Source organism: Mastomys coucha, unplaced genomic scaffold (assembly GCF_008632895.1).
Source record: "Mastomys coucha isolate ucsf_1 unplaced genomic scaffold, UCSF_Mcou_1 pScaffold21, whole genome shotgun sequence".
NCBI classification, from domain to species: domain Eukaryota; kingdom Metazoa; phylum Chordata; class Mammalia; order Rodentia; family Muridae; genus Mastomys; species Mastomys coucha.
In genome coordinates, this window is record NW_022196904.1 from 129077203 (window position 1) to 129093287 (window position 16085).

General features: G+C 47.1%; 1 protein-coding gene and 1 pseudogene across 1 annotated transcript in view; one reads left to right on the plus strand and one right to left on the minus strand.

The window, feature by feature from the left end:
- Adgra1 (adhesion G protein-coupled receptor A1) overlaps positions 1 to 4147 on the plus strand; it is a 43214-nt gene extending 39067 nt beyond the window's left edge. Inside the window, exons 7-8 of the mRNA XM_031388707.1 lie at positions 135 to 233; positions 1098 to 4147. Coding sequence (XP_031244567.1) covers positions 135 to 233; positions 1098 to 2322 — 1324 coding nt within the window. The 3' untranslated portion in view covers positions 2323 to 4147. The remainder of the gene's footprint in view (positions 1 to 134; positions 234 to 1097) is intronic.
- Positions 4148 to 13078: 8931 nt separating this feature from the next.
- Positions 13079 to 13952, minus strand: LOC116100945 (annotated as a pseudogene).
- Between the last annotated feature and the right edge of the window lie 2133 nt (positions 13953 to 16085).

The window sequence follows — 16085 nt, forward strand, 5'->3', positions numbered from 1 at the left end:
TTCCCCCGTTGAATGTGTGCTTGTCTATTCTAAGGGGTGGCCTGGCCTTGGAATCCAGCCACCTCCCCCTGTGCATCAGGGAACGGGGAGGATTTGGGCCATTTCTGGGAAGTCAGCCTTCTGATCTCTGGCAGGTTCTACCTCATCAGCGGAGGGGTCCCTTTCATCATCTGTGGGGTCACAGCTGCCACAAACATCAGAAATTATGGGACCGAGGATGAGGACGTGGCATAGTGAGTACTTCCTACCTGTAAGCTGGCAAAAAGCTGGGAGCCCCGCCCCTCAGCTCCTTCTGTGGTCAGCCCAGACCCTTGCAGTATGTGCTGACTTTGTGCCCAAGGCTGGGGAGGGCAGGGAAGGTGCCCACAGACATCTGTTAGAACCAACTAATAATTTGTTAGTGACTGTCCCCTGAGGTACCTGTGGTAGGGCGATAACCCCTTGAGATGAACAGCAAGCCATGGTTCTTGGGCCCCAGAAGACCACTCAGAGCTGTGTCTCCTCGGCCTCTGGGTGAGCAGAGGCCCTTCTCCCAACACACTCAGCTTCCCACTGACTCTTAGACACCAAAGGCCTGCCTTTTCCAGAGTCTAGGATCCGATAGCGGGAGGTAAGCTGAGCATGGAATACCCCTGGAGTACACAGATCCAGACCCACCCCCTTACAGGTGCCCAAAGCCTCTCTCATTCTCAGTACCCCCTCAGAACCCCAGAAATCAACCCTCATGCATGCCACAGTGGGCCCCATACCCGCCCCCCATCAGAACCTGCTTCCTCCCATTCCCTCCTTACCCAGGACAATATCTTGCCTCCATCAGTGGACCTCCTTGCCCCATCCACCCCAGCCTGCCCCTGTTCCACCCTGACCCACCTCCTAAGGGCCAGCACACCAGGCTAACCAAACACCTCCCCAGACTGCAGTTCTGTCTCCGTCCACCCAAACCTCATGGCTGACCAACCAGTCTTGGGTGACCATCTGTTTCCTTATCATAAAATTAAAAAATAGTCCCTTGTAGGAAAGAAACCCCATTCAGTCCTGATAACAGGGGAGGCAAGTGTACTAGCCACATACCCACACTTACCTGTTTCTCCTTGCAGCTGCTGGATGGCCTGGGAACCCAGCCTGGGTGCCTTCTATGGACCGGCTGCCTTCATTGCTCTGGTCACCTGCGTGTACTTCCTCTGCACCTACGCGCAGCTTCGGCGTCACCCGGAGCGCAGGTATGAGCTCAGAGAGCGCACAGAGGAGCAGCAGCGCCTGGCGGCGCCAGAGAGTGGCCATCGCCATGGAGTCCGTCCTGGCACCCCACCCACATGTGATGCGCTAGCTGCCTCGCAGCTGCAGAATGAGCATTCTTTCAAGGCCCAGCTTCGTGCCGCTGCCTTCACACTGTTCCTATTCACAGCCACGTGGACCTTTGGGGCCCTGGCTGTGTCTCAGGGCCACTTCCTGGACATGATCTTCAGCTGTCTGTATGGCGCCTTCTGTGTGACACTGGGACTCTTTGTACTCATCCACCACTGCGCCAAGCGGGAGGACGTGTGGCAGTGCTGGTGGTCATGCTGCCCTTCTCGGGGAGACCCCTCCACCACCAAGCCCAGTGCCCACCCTGCACTTGATGCCAACGGGGATGCACTGGGGCACACAGCCTGCCTGCAGGACTCACCATGCCCTGGAAAACTCAGAGGTTTTGGCCATCCACCAGCCAGCCACTGCAAGATGACCAACCTGCAGGCTGCCCAAGGCCACGTCAGCTGTCTGTCACCCGCCACCCCGTGCTGTGCCAAGATGCACTGTGAGCAGTTAATGGAGGAGGAGGCCCACGTCCACATGGCTGAGGAAGACGCCTTCCCACACGATCCCCATCTGCATGACCCTCACCTGCACAGGTGCCTCAAGGGCAGAACTAAGCCCCACTACTTCAGCCGGCACCAGGCAGCTGCAGCTGAGAGGGAGTATGCCTACCACATCCCCTCCAGCCTGGATGGCAGTCCCCACAGCTCACGTACGGAGAGCCCCACCAGCTCTCTTGAGGGCCCAATGGGGATGCACACATTGGCCTGCTGTGCCCAGGCTGACCCCTTCCCCATGGTCAGCCAGCCTGAGGGTGGAGACACAAGCCCTGGGCTCTATGGCTGTCCCCCACACCTGTCCCCAGGCCCTGCCCACTTGGAGATGCTTCGAAGGACACAGTCCCTGCCTTTTGGGGGCCCCAGCCAGAATGGGCTGCTCCAGGGTGACGTTCGAGAAGGCCTGCCATTTGGCACTGATGGGACAGGGAACATCCGAACAGGACCCTGGAAAAATGAAACTACAGTGTAGTCAGGTCGGGAACACAACTCCTTCACCAGTGCCACCATGTGTCCCGGAGGAGCTTCAGGGCAGGGAGTGGACCTTTGCTATGTGGGCTTAATGGGCTAAGGGGAGGGGGTCATCAAATGATCAAGTGGTTCTGAAATGGTTCACACCCCTCAGCCATGATCTCTTTTATTGTGAAAGAACCCATTGGAGGAGCACTGGGCCACGTGCAACCTCTACTGGTTCCCAAGCATATCTCCATAAGCCTGTCATCTGCTTTCTGTTTATAGCACCTTCTCTCAATGCTGGGAGGGAAGCTGGGAGACGCCCCCCTCAGAGACTCCAGCTGGTGTTCTTGCCTTTGGTATACTATGTTAGGTTTTACTCTAGGGACCACAGCAGTGGCCATCCAGAGCTCGCTCACGCTGGGCAGTTTCCTGTCCTCTGCTGTCCTTGCGTTACCTCACACCTGCATCTTCCTTGGGGGATCCACCTGGCACCTCTGCCTGCTCACCACCTGCACCTGTATGGGACATGGCCCTGGCCTGGTAGCCTGAGGTCATTTTGGGTGCTAAGGATGGGCGTGGTATGAAGCCATGGGAAGAGGAAGGAACTAATGGCTGTGGCCTTCAGGGAGCTGGCTACAGTCTCTCTGGGCCTATGCTTGTGAAAGTCAGCCACTGTGAGACTGGATTCTGTTCCAATGTGAGCACGTAGGAAGTAGTCAAGTCCTCCGTCCCACAAGGAGGGGCTAAGTGGGGTGTGATCGCCATCACAGGTGAAGCTTTCATATTGTGGATGAAGGTTTCTTTTCCTTTTTGCCATTTTCATGAACATTTTGGGTACAAAGCCCCACCTCAAAAGAGTATATTTCAACAATGAGCCTTTTGTAAAAGCAAGTGTCTTGTCCTAGGGGAGATCCTCACCGAGGTGAGAGCCCAGAGATGCCAACCTGTGAGACTGTCCACCTTTCCTCTCTAGCTTTCTCTTCCCAGTTTGTAATCCATATGCATACATATTACACACACACACACACACACACAGGCACACATATATGCACACACTTGTATGTACACACAGGCTTATACACATTTACAGTTACACCATACACACCACATACATGTGCATCCACACACTTGCTCACCACACACATATGCACACATACTGCCCTGTCCACATATAGACACACTGGTGTTCATATGCACCCACAAACAATTAGTGCGTATCCTAGCCCTGAGTGCTGGGTTTCTTTGCAGATGTGGGTGAGTCTGTGACTTGCTTCACATAGCATAGCCTTCCTAATAACCGCCTCAAAGAACAGAGCATGGGTAAGTTCCTAGAGCATTGGAGGCGGCAGCATTCTGCAGCCTGTGGTGGGCAGTGCCATCTAGAGGCAGACACTCAGTATCTGAGTAAGGAGACTGGCAGGCAGATCTGACATTTACAAGCTCCTCTGTGATGTCCCTTAAAGCAGCATTCTGTACCCATCCCTCAGGTGGGTAGCCAGGGACCACCAGGCTGTTTCAGCTCCTTTCACTAACAGACTTCTTTACCTGCTTGCGTAGCTGCTGTGTGCAGAACCCACCATGCTGTGTACGTACTGTAGATACAGACCATCCAGAGGAAAATACAGTGTTTTACATTGTTTGTCCTTGGTCAGGCTGGTCAATAGCATTTATGTGTCTGTTTCTCAGTCTTGACAGGGAAGAACAGTATGGGAGAGGCCTGGACCCCATCCAGGCTGCTCCCCTGGGCCTAATCCCTAATCTTTTCTACCATGGTGCCTCTGGGAGAACAGAGACATCTCTTCATTCAACCAAAGAAATTCGGCATTAAATATTGAACCTGGCTATGTTTCAACATTGATTTAGATTCATGAGTCCACTTGGACCAATGCTGCAACAGAGTCCCGTTATGTCCTGTGGGGGAGTGTAATGATGACTTGCAGCATCTCTGCTTTTTTGAGCCCTCGACTCAGAACCAACCTCCCTTAGATGGAAAGTTGTCTGTGCCAGCTTTACAGCCCTTCCTTTACCATGGCCCTTCCTTTGTCCTTCATGAGAATCCACATGGCCAGTGTGTAGGTGGCTGTACAGTGAGTGTGCACGTGAGTGTGAATGCACATGCATGCCTATATAGTGTGAGCTGTGAGTGGGTGCTGTCAGAGTCAGGTTGCATGACCATCTGTATGGAATGTGCATGTGTATGTGTGTCTGTGTATGTGTGTGAGCTCTTCCCAAAGGTAGCATCACACACACACACACACACACACACACACACCAGCCTCCCTACACAGGTAAGTATTTCATGATGTTATATCCTCAGCACACAGAGATGTTATGACAGCTTTAATCACCTCAGCAGTGATTCTAACGATGGAGGCTCTGCCTGTCTAGAGACCAGCAGTGTCTGCTGTGTCTCCCATGGGGGCACTCCACAGCCAGACAATCTCACATCTGCCTGCTGAGGTACCAGCACCGCCTAGGCAGATCAAGGAGACCTCTCAGATCTATGAATGAGTCACCTCTTCAGGGGCTTTGAGCAGCTGAGAGGCCCCTGGAGCTACTAGAAAGACGCTTGAGATGGGATCTACATCCCATGTGCCTGAAACAGGCAGGCAAGACTGAAACAGGGGAAGACCAGGGAGACTCTGGGCCCCATCTTCAAAGGAAAGTCAGCTTAGAGGGTATAATGAGGCTGTCAAGGCACAGCCTTGGCTGGGGACCTGCAGATGGATCTTTCTGCAGGAGCAGGTAGCCTATGTATTTCTTAGTAGTTCTTGGCAGAGGCGTCCCTGATGGTGGCTGTGCTCTGGGTAGTCTGCCAAGTCCTACCACCTGTCCCCTGACTCACGGTTTCTTGGGAGATGCTGCAGGCCATAGCCTACAGTAGGCTCTGAGATCAGCAGATCCCTCTGCAAGGACCATCAACCCCCAAAGCAGCCCCTGTCACACTTCGTGGTGTTGTTAGAATTTACCTTTGAGACCAGTGGCCTGGGAAACACCTTCATTCTATGATTTACTGTCCTCTAAAATGTCATCTATTACTATTACAACTGGGACCAAAGCGTGACACCTGTAAAGCAAGGTATTTGAAGTCCTGTGCCCACAATGGAGCCCAGCTCCGCATCTGCAACAGAGGCTAGAGACAAAAGAGACAGGAGGAACACTGGATGCTTGGCTTAGGCAGAGTCTGGGCCCAGTGGGGCTCCTGGGATAGAAAATAGAGAAACCAAGTGAGTGAACAGGTCTCTGGGACAAATGAGTGATCACCTGGGTGCTTTGGTTAACCAGGAGGATGTATAGAGCAGGAAGGTCCTGAGGTCCAGGCAGAAGAGAGAAAGAAGTCCCTGAGGTCACCACTAGTAAAGGGTGTTTTCACAGTGAGTCGGTCAGGATCAGCCAGAGAACCAGTTTTCATCTCATGCCTCTTTGGATTGGCATCTGTGATCCCAGACAGGAGGTTTAAATAGAGCTAGTACCCAGACAACCAATTCCCACTACTCTGGGATTACTGTCCAGGCCTTCTATGACTGCATGCCACACTCTTTCCATTCACCAAGACCCAGACAGACACTGGATGTCCCAGGGGATCATCTAGGATGATGGACCCCTAGTTGACTCCTCACCTACTACTGATATGGGTGCTTAGAGAAGTGACATTAAGTTCCTTTTATTCCCAGACTACATGATTTGATTCTGCATAAATATCAACACAATTTTGATACCACAGTCCTATCTCCACAACCCAAGCTGCAGCCATAACCAGCCATGGCACCTTCAAGAGGAACCCAGCAGCTGGGCTTGTGCCTCAGTTCCCATGACTGTTCCAACAAGACAGTGACTTATGAGACAACTGACTCAGAGAAACTGCTTGGTTTGACCTACGGTTTGGAAGAGCTAGTCCAGGACCAGGAGATCATGGCTTTGGGTCCATGGTCGAGAGTACCGGACAGTGACAAAAGACATGTTGGGAAACATAGGGAAGAGCAAGCAGCATAGGTCACACCAGGAAGGGCTAGACACCCACAATCCCTCTTAAAAGCTTGTCCAATGACTTAAAGGCTTCTCATCCCACAAAGACCCCCTCCTAAAGGTGCATAGCACCACCCCCCCAACAGCACTGTCTTGGGAAACAAGCCTTTGACACATGGACTTCTAAGCATACCACAGCAAGGACATGCAGAAGGCAGGCCCTTCCCTGACAGCCAATGTCCTTGGCCTGTCCTCCGACCAGATCCACCTGCCTAAGGAGGGAGGGTGGAAAGAGCTGACTCACCAGGGAGAGCAGGAGGAGTCCTCACGCCTGTGTCTTGCTTCAGAGAGGACTCCTGGCCCTGTCTCAGGAACATATCCCTGTGTACCAAGACTCCCAAAAAGAGAGGCATTCTAGTGAATTGTGGGGAAATGTTCAGGGAGGATGCTGACAGGGCAAGGAGACATGGCCTACACAAGGCAGGGTGAGTGTCACTGACAGAATTCACCTTTCTGGTAACCTGGGATGGTGAGTGCTCTCCACTAGTGTATTCAGGAAAGCTCTGAAGTACTATGGGATAGGTAAGTTCTGTGTGACCTTTGTATTGTGGGAAACAGTGAGTGCAGCCACCGCCTTGGGAAGCTGATCCCTGGGGTCTCTGAATCGACATCATCTGCATCACCTCGATGTAGGCTTAGATTTTTTTTCAGAACCTACTTTATTTAGGGTTCTTAAACACTTTAACCTCCCTTCTAATCCAACAACCAGAGGTAGGGGGAAAGAAGATTAATAGGAAAAGGGTGATGTGGACCTGCTTAGAAGTAGTTTCTTGGGGCAATTTCACTCTTTATTGTCAGGATACCAGCAGTCCAGGCCAATAGCAAACACCAAACACAAATCAATAGCAGTGACAAACAGCAAGGTCCACATGAGTCAGCTGGAATACCACAAGAAGTTCCTTGGTGTGTTTCTCTCTACAAAGTGAAGACCAGCAAAGGCCAGCAAAGCACTGCGCAGCAGATGCAAGAGCCTCCTCTCACTGTTTGTGGGCTTCTGTTTATACTCTTTCTAAACACCACTCTCTTCAAGTGTCTGTTTTCAGCAAAAAAAAAAAAAAAAAAAAAAAAAATCTCATGCCCTCTCACAAGGCAACTTCCAGAAAAGCATAACATGACACAACTGAACTGTTAACAAAACCAGAAATTTTCACTTCGCCAAGAGGGACATCTGATTTATACTGACTTCCCCGGTCTGTGTCTTGAGAGGGGACCTGGGACAGAGGCTATTTCAGGGAGGTGACCCAACCCAGGAGGCAGATGAGGGAAGGCTTCTGAACAAGAACATGGTACCGTTACAGTTTGGACGACTGAACTAGGCAAGGCCAGTGATCTGCATCAGATGGTCTTGCTAAAAATTTACCCAGTAATGGCTATCACAGCCTGGGAGGGGAGACTGCAGTCAGAACGAACACAATGAAGAAAGGAACAATTCTACTCTGAGCACTCAGGATGAGGAGAAAGTGAGGCAGGCGCCTGGGGTCACCAGGATGCACTCTCTGTGCTAGGTACCAAGATTAGAAGTGAAAAGGCTCAAACGTAACAGGTCAAACTTTCCTCCAGCAAGGCTGATAGAAATCATGTGATGTGGCAGGGGTGGCTTACGGACCTGAGTCATTTGATGGTACATGATCACAGGTACCCTTAACAATTCCCCTACACTAGGAAGAGATGTGGGATGCAGAAGATGAAGCCCTTTTTCTGGGCAAGTGAAGCCAGCAAAGACAGGTGGCCAAACTTACCTGTCTTCTGTGCTCTTTGCTGCCTACCATCCTATTTTCATCCTTCTCACACTCCATACCACTCCCTCTAGGAGCATCAGCCCCATCCCCATCCACTCACCGCTCCCCACAGAATCCCACCCCTCCAAGAAAACTGAGAGGAGGGGCTACAAAGAGAGCTGCTCTAGGCTGCAAAGAATATTGGGAATGAAGCTATCCCTTCTTATGGTGATGCAGCCAAACTATCACACTGCACAATTTGCTCACATTCGGTTTTCATGTATATCACTCATCTCTATAAAACCTATCTGGCACATGGCATCAGGAAGCAAGGGGTGGAGAGGAGTGAGCAGAGGGCCACACTCTGGCCCAGACACTCAGCATCAACCTTCAAAGCCTCCGTGAGATACTGGGAGTAACCACGGGACGGGAATATGGGCAGTTCTTGGCAGAATGATCACCGTGGAAATGGAATCAAGACCAAGAGGACTTTTTGAGACCTGGGCCTCGGGCATGCTCAGGCTTCCCTGGTCTCATAGTGACACCTAAGCCCCTAGGCCTACTGAACCCATTCCTTCCCACTGCTCCACTGGCTAACAGGCCACTCACCATAAATGTCCTCAGATATAGCATCTCCTGCCCCACATGGCAAGGACATCCACAGACACACAGATAAATAGGATGAGAGACAGAACAGTCATGCCTCCACAGAAATTTCTAGGATCTAACATGAACCTGATCACCTGAATACTAACTGTTATTCCCCTCTCCGGGGAGAGCCTGAGAGACTTGTGGATGACATGTGGCCACCCCCCAGTTCTGGAAAGAAAGGAGTTGATGGGTGCTTTTAAAAGCCCAAGCTTCCCCTGAGGACACTATAAGGAAACCGTCCACTCTGTGAACTGAGTGACCCCAGCTTCTCCTGGAAAGAAAGATGGTATACCAGAACTCTCACACCTACACATCACTCAGAGGGAGCCCAGGGCCACCTAGTTATGAATTTCTCTCCAGAAGGCCAGGGAGACACAAAAAAAGACATAGAGTCAAAGAATGATTCTAACCCCAACTTGCAGGCACCATTGGCTAGCTGTCAGGGAGTGTCCTTGTGGCAAAAAGAATCAACTGAGACACAGGCCCCAGGGGGAGATGGTACATCCCTGTGCCTCTGGTCAGCTGGAACAAGGACCTATTGTCCATTCTGGTCATCTTCAAGCCTGGTCTGGGAGCTATCCACAGTGACATCTGGGGACATCTACAGAGGACAATATCATCTTGAGTGGGCAAATGGACTAAGTGTTCTATGACTTTCCAGAGTTGTTTTGGCCTCTCCAGTGCTCAGTGGAGCCCTAGAATTGGTCAGGGGTAGCACAGGATCAGTAAGCATCAGTACTCTAGGACAAATGTATTCATAATTAAAATGTGTATTTAATATAAATGGAGAAATGCTGGAGCTGAAGCCAGAAACAGTTGTACTTATACCTTTATCAATATCTACATACCCTGTTATCTTACTCAGTGTTCTATTGTTGTGTAGAGACACTATGGCCAATCCAACACTTATAAAGGAACACATGTGACACCCGGTGACATACTCCTTCCAATAAGGTCATATACTACAACAAGGCCACACCTACTTATCCCTCTCACGTGGTGTCACTGTCTGATAACTAAGCATTCAAATATGTGAGCCTGTAGGGGCCATTTTTATTCAAACCACCACAGCCAGCCGGGCGGTGGTGGCACATGCTTTTAATCCCAGCACTTGGGAGACAGAGGCAGGCAGATTTCTGAGTTCAAGGTCAGCCTGGTCTACAGAGTGAGTTCCAGGACAGCCAGGACTATGCAGAGAAACCCTGTCTCGAAAAACCAAAAACAAAACAAAACAAACTACCACAGCCATTAATAAGGAATGTAAATAGAAGGATGTAAAAGGATTACAAATAAAATAAATTGAAATAAAATAAAATAAAATGATACTGGAGAAATGGCTCAATGATCAAGAGCATTTGCTGCTGTACTAGAGGACCTAGGCTCAATTCCCAGCACCCACATGACAGCTCACAACTGTGTAACTCCAGTCCAGAGGACCTGACACTCTCTTTTGACCATCATGGGCACCAGCTACATAGGCTGTACGGATACATACATGCATGCAAAATACTCATACACATAAAAAATACTTTTTAAAAAGTAAAAACAAAAAAAGCTCACCTAGAATATGGATGTTTTATTAATTAAATTAATTAAACTGTAGTATTGATATTAAAGTATTAATACTAAAACATAGTTTCTTCAAATTCATGAAAATATATTTCATAGAGATAAAGAATCATTTTAATAGTAAAATATTATAATTGAAAAATTGTACATTTATAACAAAGTAGGAATTTATCTGATTCAATCACAGTGAATGATTCTATATAACCTTTGGCACTAAAAGACACACAGATTAACCATACATGGTGGTGTATGTTTGTAATCCCAGCACTTGACAGGCTAAGGCAAGAAAATTGCCAGTTTGGATCCAGTCCGAACTATATAGACTAATCATATCTCACAAAAGATAAAATGGAGAAATGAGGCTGGAGAAATGGCTCAGCAGTGAAGATCCCTGGCTGCTCTTGCAGAGGACCTGGGTTCAGTTCCTGGCACCCACATGATGGCTCACAGCTGTCTGTAACTCCAGCTCTAGAGAATCTGACTGACACCTTCTGGCTTCCTTGGCACTAGGCACACAAATGGTACACAGACATACATGCAGGCAAACAAACACTGATACATATAAAATTTTAAAATATATTTTTTAAAAAAAGACAGAGGGAGAAAAAATTAAAAGAGAGGGAGGGGAGGGAGGAGAGAAGAGGAGAGAGCAGAGAGGCATGGAGAGGAGAGGAGACGAGAGGAGGAGAGGGAAGAGGAGTAAAGTCAGGATATAGAAACTCTAATACTGTGATTAGCTAAGTTTGAACTCCTGACATATAATGAACACTCAGATCTCATGCTACACTGGAGGAGCATATTTTGAGCTATAAACAAAATTTCACATATTCTTCCTCTGGCTTTTCATCTCTTACATACCTGCCTACACAGGGTTCACATACAATCCAATTGGGCACCCATACATACACAGAAAAATAAAGTAAGTTGCTTTTAAATTTTAGAGCATTTCTTAAAAATAGGGTCTTACATGTCTCAGGCTGTCATTGAACTCACTATGTAGCCAACACTGTCCTTGAACTCCTGATCCCCCTGCCTGTAATTCCCACATGCTGAGGTTATAGGGGTGCCCAGCTTCAAATGATCTCCCAACACACAGCATTTAAGCCAGATGCCATTAACATTGAAACAAGCAGAAAGCACGTTTGGAAATTTTAGAACATACTTTGACAGAATCACAATGACGAAGTAATACATCAAAACTTATGGTAAAACTGTGCTATGTGCAGTTTTTGCCATGATAAAGTTTTACAACTATGAAGAAGGAAGGAGGAGGGGAAGAGAGGGGCAAGAAAGAAGGGAAGAGGGAGAGATTCTGTAAATGTGTAAGTAGTGCACCCACCTCAAGAACTTATAACAACAGGGACTAGAGTCAGAGGACCCGGGTTTGGATCCCAACCTGGGTAGCTGACTACACTGCCTACAACTATAACTCCATTTGATGAAATTCAATATCTATTTATGATTTTAAAATCATTAGTGGGGACTGGAGAGATGGCTCAGGAATTAAGAGCACTGGCTGTTCTTCCAGAGGACCCAGGTTCAATTCCCAGCACCCACATGGCAGCTCACAACTGTAACTCCAGATCTAGAGCATCTGAACCTCTTCTGGCCTCTGTAAGCTCCAGGCTTGCATGTGGTGCATAGAGACATATGCAGGCAAAACACTCATACACATAAAATAAAAATCAATATGCCTTTTAAAATGCATTAGGTAAACCAGTATTGGACAGGAATGGCTGAATGGAGATACAGAAATCCATGATAAAGTTATTATACTTGTGTCCAGGAGTTCTGACACACGTTCCTGTCTTCCATAAGCACCTGTGGACACATGGTTCACAACCAGGAACACACATACACATAAATAAAAATAAAATTATTTATAAAGCTAGGTGCTTGGCACACACCTTTAATCCCAGCATTCAGGAGACAGAGGTAGACAGATCTCTGTGAGTTTGTGGCCAACCTGGTCTACATAATGAGTTCCAGGATAGCCAAGCCAGGGCTACCTAAGACTCTGACTTGGAAAAAAAATAATTAGTTAGTCAGTTAATTAAAATAACCCTGGCAAATCTGATCAAGAAAGAAAGAAACATAAGCTATAGATGCCAAGAGTAACAGGGGCATCACTACAGATGCTACAGATGAAAGAAAAGAGGTGGAAACACAGAGAATGCATACTCCCCATAACCATACACCAGCAAGTTGAAGCAGTGGAGTGAAACAAAATAATTCCTAGGAAATAATATAACAAAATTGTCCTAAGGGAATATAAAAACAGTTTAACAATTTATAACTATTCAAGAAATGACTCCATAGTTTGAAACTTTGTCATTAAGAAAAATAAGTGTCTTAGTCCAAGTGTCCAGATGGCTTCATCAAAAAATTCTATCCAACCATTAAAGATGGAAACAATATGAGTTTACAAGAACTTTTCCAAAGAACAGAAAAAGAAGGAATCCATCCAACCACTCATGAGTAAGCATAATCTTCTAATTAAATCTGACAAGGACATTATAAAAATATAAAATATAGGCCAACAAAAACAAGTACAAAAAGCCTACACAAAATATTACCCAACCAAGCCCAGCAACACTGGGAAAGATAACATATCCTAATTATATGGATTTATTCCAGAAACATATAATTAAACAGTAAGCATTTGTCAGTATAACCATAAACATTAACAGAACAAAGGAGAAAACGTAATCATCTTAATGGGCACAGACACACATTTGATGAAATTCAATGTCTATGATTTTTTTTTTAAACAGACCTAATTCATTTATTTTTCTTATATAAAAACCCTTATGTGGTAGCCACAGTTGGAGACTGGGTCCTCGGAACAGAGACTCTTGTATGGGTTTTCACATGATGATCAGTGAATTCTTGATAAGGAGACTTGGTGAACACAGTCTCTTTCCAGAGGTCGGGGGTCAGGTAGCTGTAGGTCTTGGAGATGGCATCAAAGGTGGTCTTGGCAAAGTTGCCCAGGGTGGCAGTGCAGCCTCTGGCTGAAGTATAGCAATCATCTATACTGGTCATCATCAGGAGCTTCTTGGGCACAGGAGCAGAGACAATGCCAGTGCCTCTGGGGACTGGTGAGACACACCAGCACAGAGCCACAGTGGCCTGTCACCGTGCATGGAACAGTGTGCAGCTTGCCAGTCTTGTTCCTCCAGTAGCCTCTCCACACAGGGAGGATGGAAAGCTTGGCCAAGATGATGGCCCCTTGGATGGCAATGGCTACCTCCTTGGAGTATTTAACACCAAGATCAACATGACCACAGTAGTCCCCAATAGCGACAAAAGCCTTGAACTTGGCCCTGGCCTGAGTCTGCTTCTGCACTGGCATAATTTTCAGAACCTCATCCTTTAGTGATGCACCCAGGAAAAAGTCAATAATCTCAGACTCCTTAACGCGCAGGGAGAACAGGTAGATCTCCTCCAAGAACTTTATCTTCGTGTGCTTAACCAGGCGGTCCAGCTTGGTGACAGGAATCCACTCCTTGTCCCCAGCTTTACCTCCATGAGCTCTGCTGCCTGGACCACAACCACAGCCTCAACCACAACCACAACCCCTAAGACCACTGCTGAATCCTCCACGGAAGCCACTATGGCCTCCTAATCCTGGGCCCCCAGGTCCTCTGGGCCCTCCTACTATACCAGCGTCATTGGTCATTTGGTGTTTTCCTGAAAAAGAAGAAGTATTTATGATTTTTTAAAATGGATTAGTGGGGGCTGGAGAGATAGCTCGGGAATTAAGAGCACTAGCTGTTCTTCCAGAGGACCCAGGTTCAATTCCCAGAAACCACATAGCAGCTCACGATTGTCTCTAACTCCAGTTCTAGGAAATTTGAAACCTCTTCTGGCCTCTGTAAGCTCCAGGCATACCTGTGGTGCATAGAGACACATACAGGCAAAACACTCATACACATAAAATAAAAATAAATAAGCCATTTTAAAAAATGTATTAGGCAAATCAGTGATAGACAGGAACTTAAACAGATGAATGGAGTTACAGAAACCCATAATAAAATTATACTTTCTGGCAAAATAGAAAGCTTGTCTACTTTCACTCTGGGAACTCAACAAAGACTGTTATTGCCACTTGTCTTTGATTATTGCACAGGAGGTCTTGGCAGGAACTGTAGAAAAAAAGACACATGATGAGGACTACTCGTGAAGAACTCAAAACTTCCTGTTCTCTGATAATACAGTTGTTTGCATAGGAAATCAGGGCAATCTACAGATCAAAATTAATAAGCAGGCCTAACAGCCCAGCATGGTAGGGCCCACCTTTAATTCCAGCACTGGGCAGGCAGAAGCAATCGGATCTCTGAGTTTGAGGCCAGCCTGATCTACAGAACAAGTTCCAGGATGGTTGGGGCTATACAGAAAAATGCTGCCTCAAAAAAGGAGGAGGAGGAGGAGAAAGAGGAAGAGGAAGAAGAGGAAGAAGAGGAAGAGGAGGAGAAGGAATAAAAAGAAAAGGAAAAAAACAAGAACAGAAAAGAAAGCTGAGCAACATTGCTAGGTAGCTACAAAGTCAAAACTGTATTTGCTTAGATAGGACAACACAAAGCAGATTCTTTTCCTAGTACCGTTTGTTTGTTTCCTAACAAACCCAGGACCTTGCATTTGTTAGGCACACACTTAAAGATTTTTTACAAGGACTTAATTTGCACTTACACCACAAAATATCAGATATGAGCAATAAAGATATAGTCAAAGATAAACAAATCCCTTCATAGGAATCAGCAAAATGCAATCAAAAGGACATAATGAGAATCTGAACACAGAGACACATGCATGTTCCTAAGGCGAAAGACAAATAAAAAATTAGAGCCAGTTGTGGCATCACATGGTTTTAATCCCAGTACTAAAAAAGGAGAGGTAGGTGGCTCTCCATGAGCTCAAGGGCAGCCCGATCTACATAGTGAGTTCCAGGAGAGCCAAAACTACATAATGAGATCCTGTCTAAAAGAAAAAAATGTGGGGGATGGGGGGTGGGGAATGAGTCACACCTGCTGCACTACATTAAACTGGCAACCAGTGTTTGATCCTTGAAACCCACTTAAAGGTGGAAGGAGAGGACCAACTCCACAGAGTTGTTGAGACTTCTGCATTGGCATAGCATGTAAGCCTGCACACACCGACATGCATACACAGCACAACAATGATTTTTTTAGAAAGATTTGTAGGTAATCAGACACAATCCAATCCAATCAAATCCCACATTTCTAAAGCACGTAGCTAAGTCTGAATATACACGTGTGGTCAAGGAATACCAGGTGATTGTGCTGCCCAGTGTGGATGCTAGGAACTAAACCCAGGACCTCTGCAAAAGTTCTCTTAACTGCTGAGCCATCTACCCAGCTGCTGGCCAAGGCATTCTTTGAAGAAGCGTAAGGAGAAAGGATGGATTTTGTGAATAGAGATTTCTGCCATTTGGGGACAGGGCATCATTGTTTTGCTGACAAAAATGCCAATGGGAATTAACAGAAAGTAGCAATAGACACAGAGCACACACTTGATTGAACAAAATCAAAATGGGAGATCTGAGAGCAAAGAGCTAATCCCAATAAATTATGCCCAATCCACTAGACATTCTTGTGGGGGGAGATTATGACATTTAACACACACATCATGCTGACCCACCAGTCTATGAATACAGGTTTAGCCAAATCAAGTGCATGTGTGAAATGAGAAACAAACAAGATAGCTCCCAAATTTTTGTCCATACACCTCAAATCTAGAGGTCACCCAGCACCCTCGACTGATGGGTTCACATTGCTAAATCCAATGCAGTAAC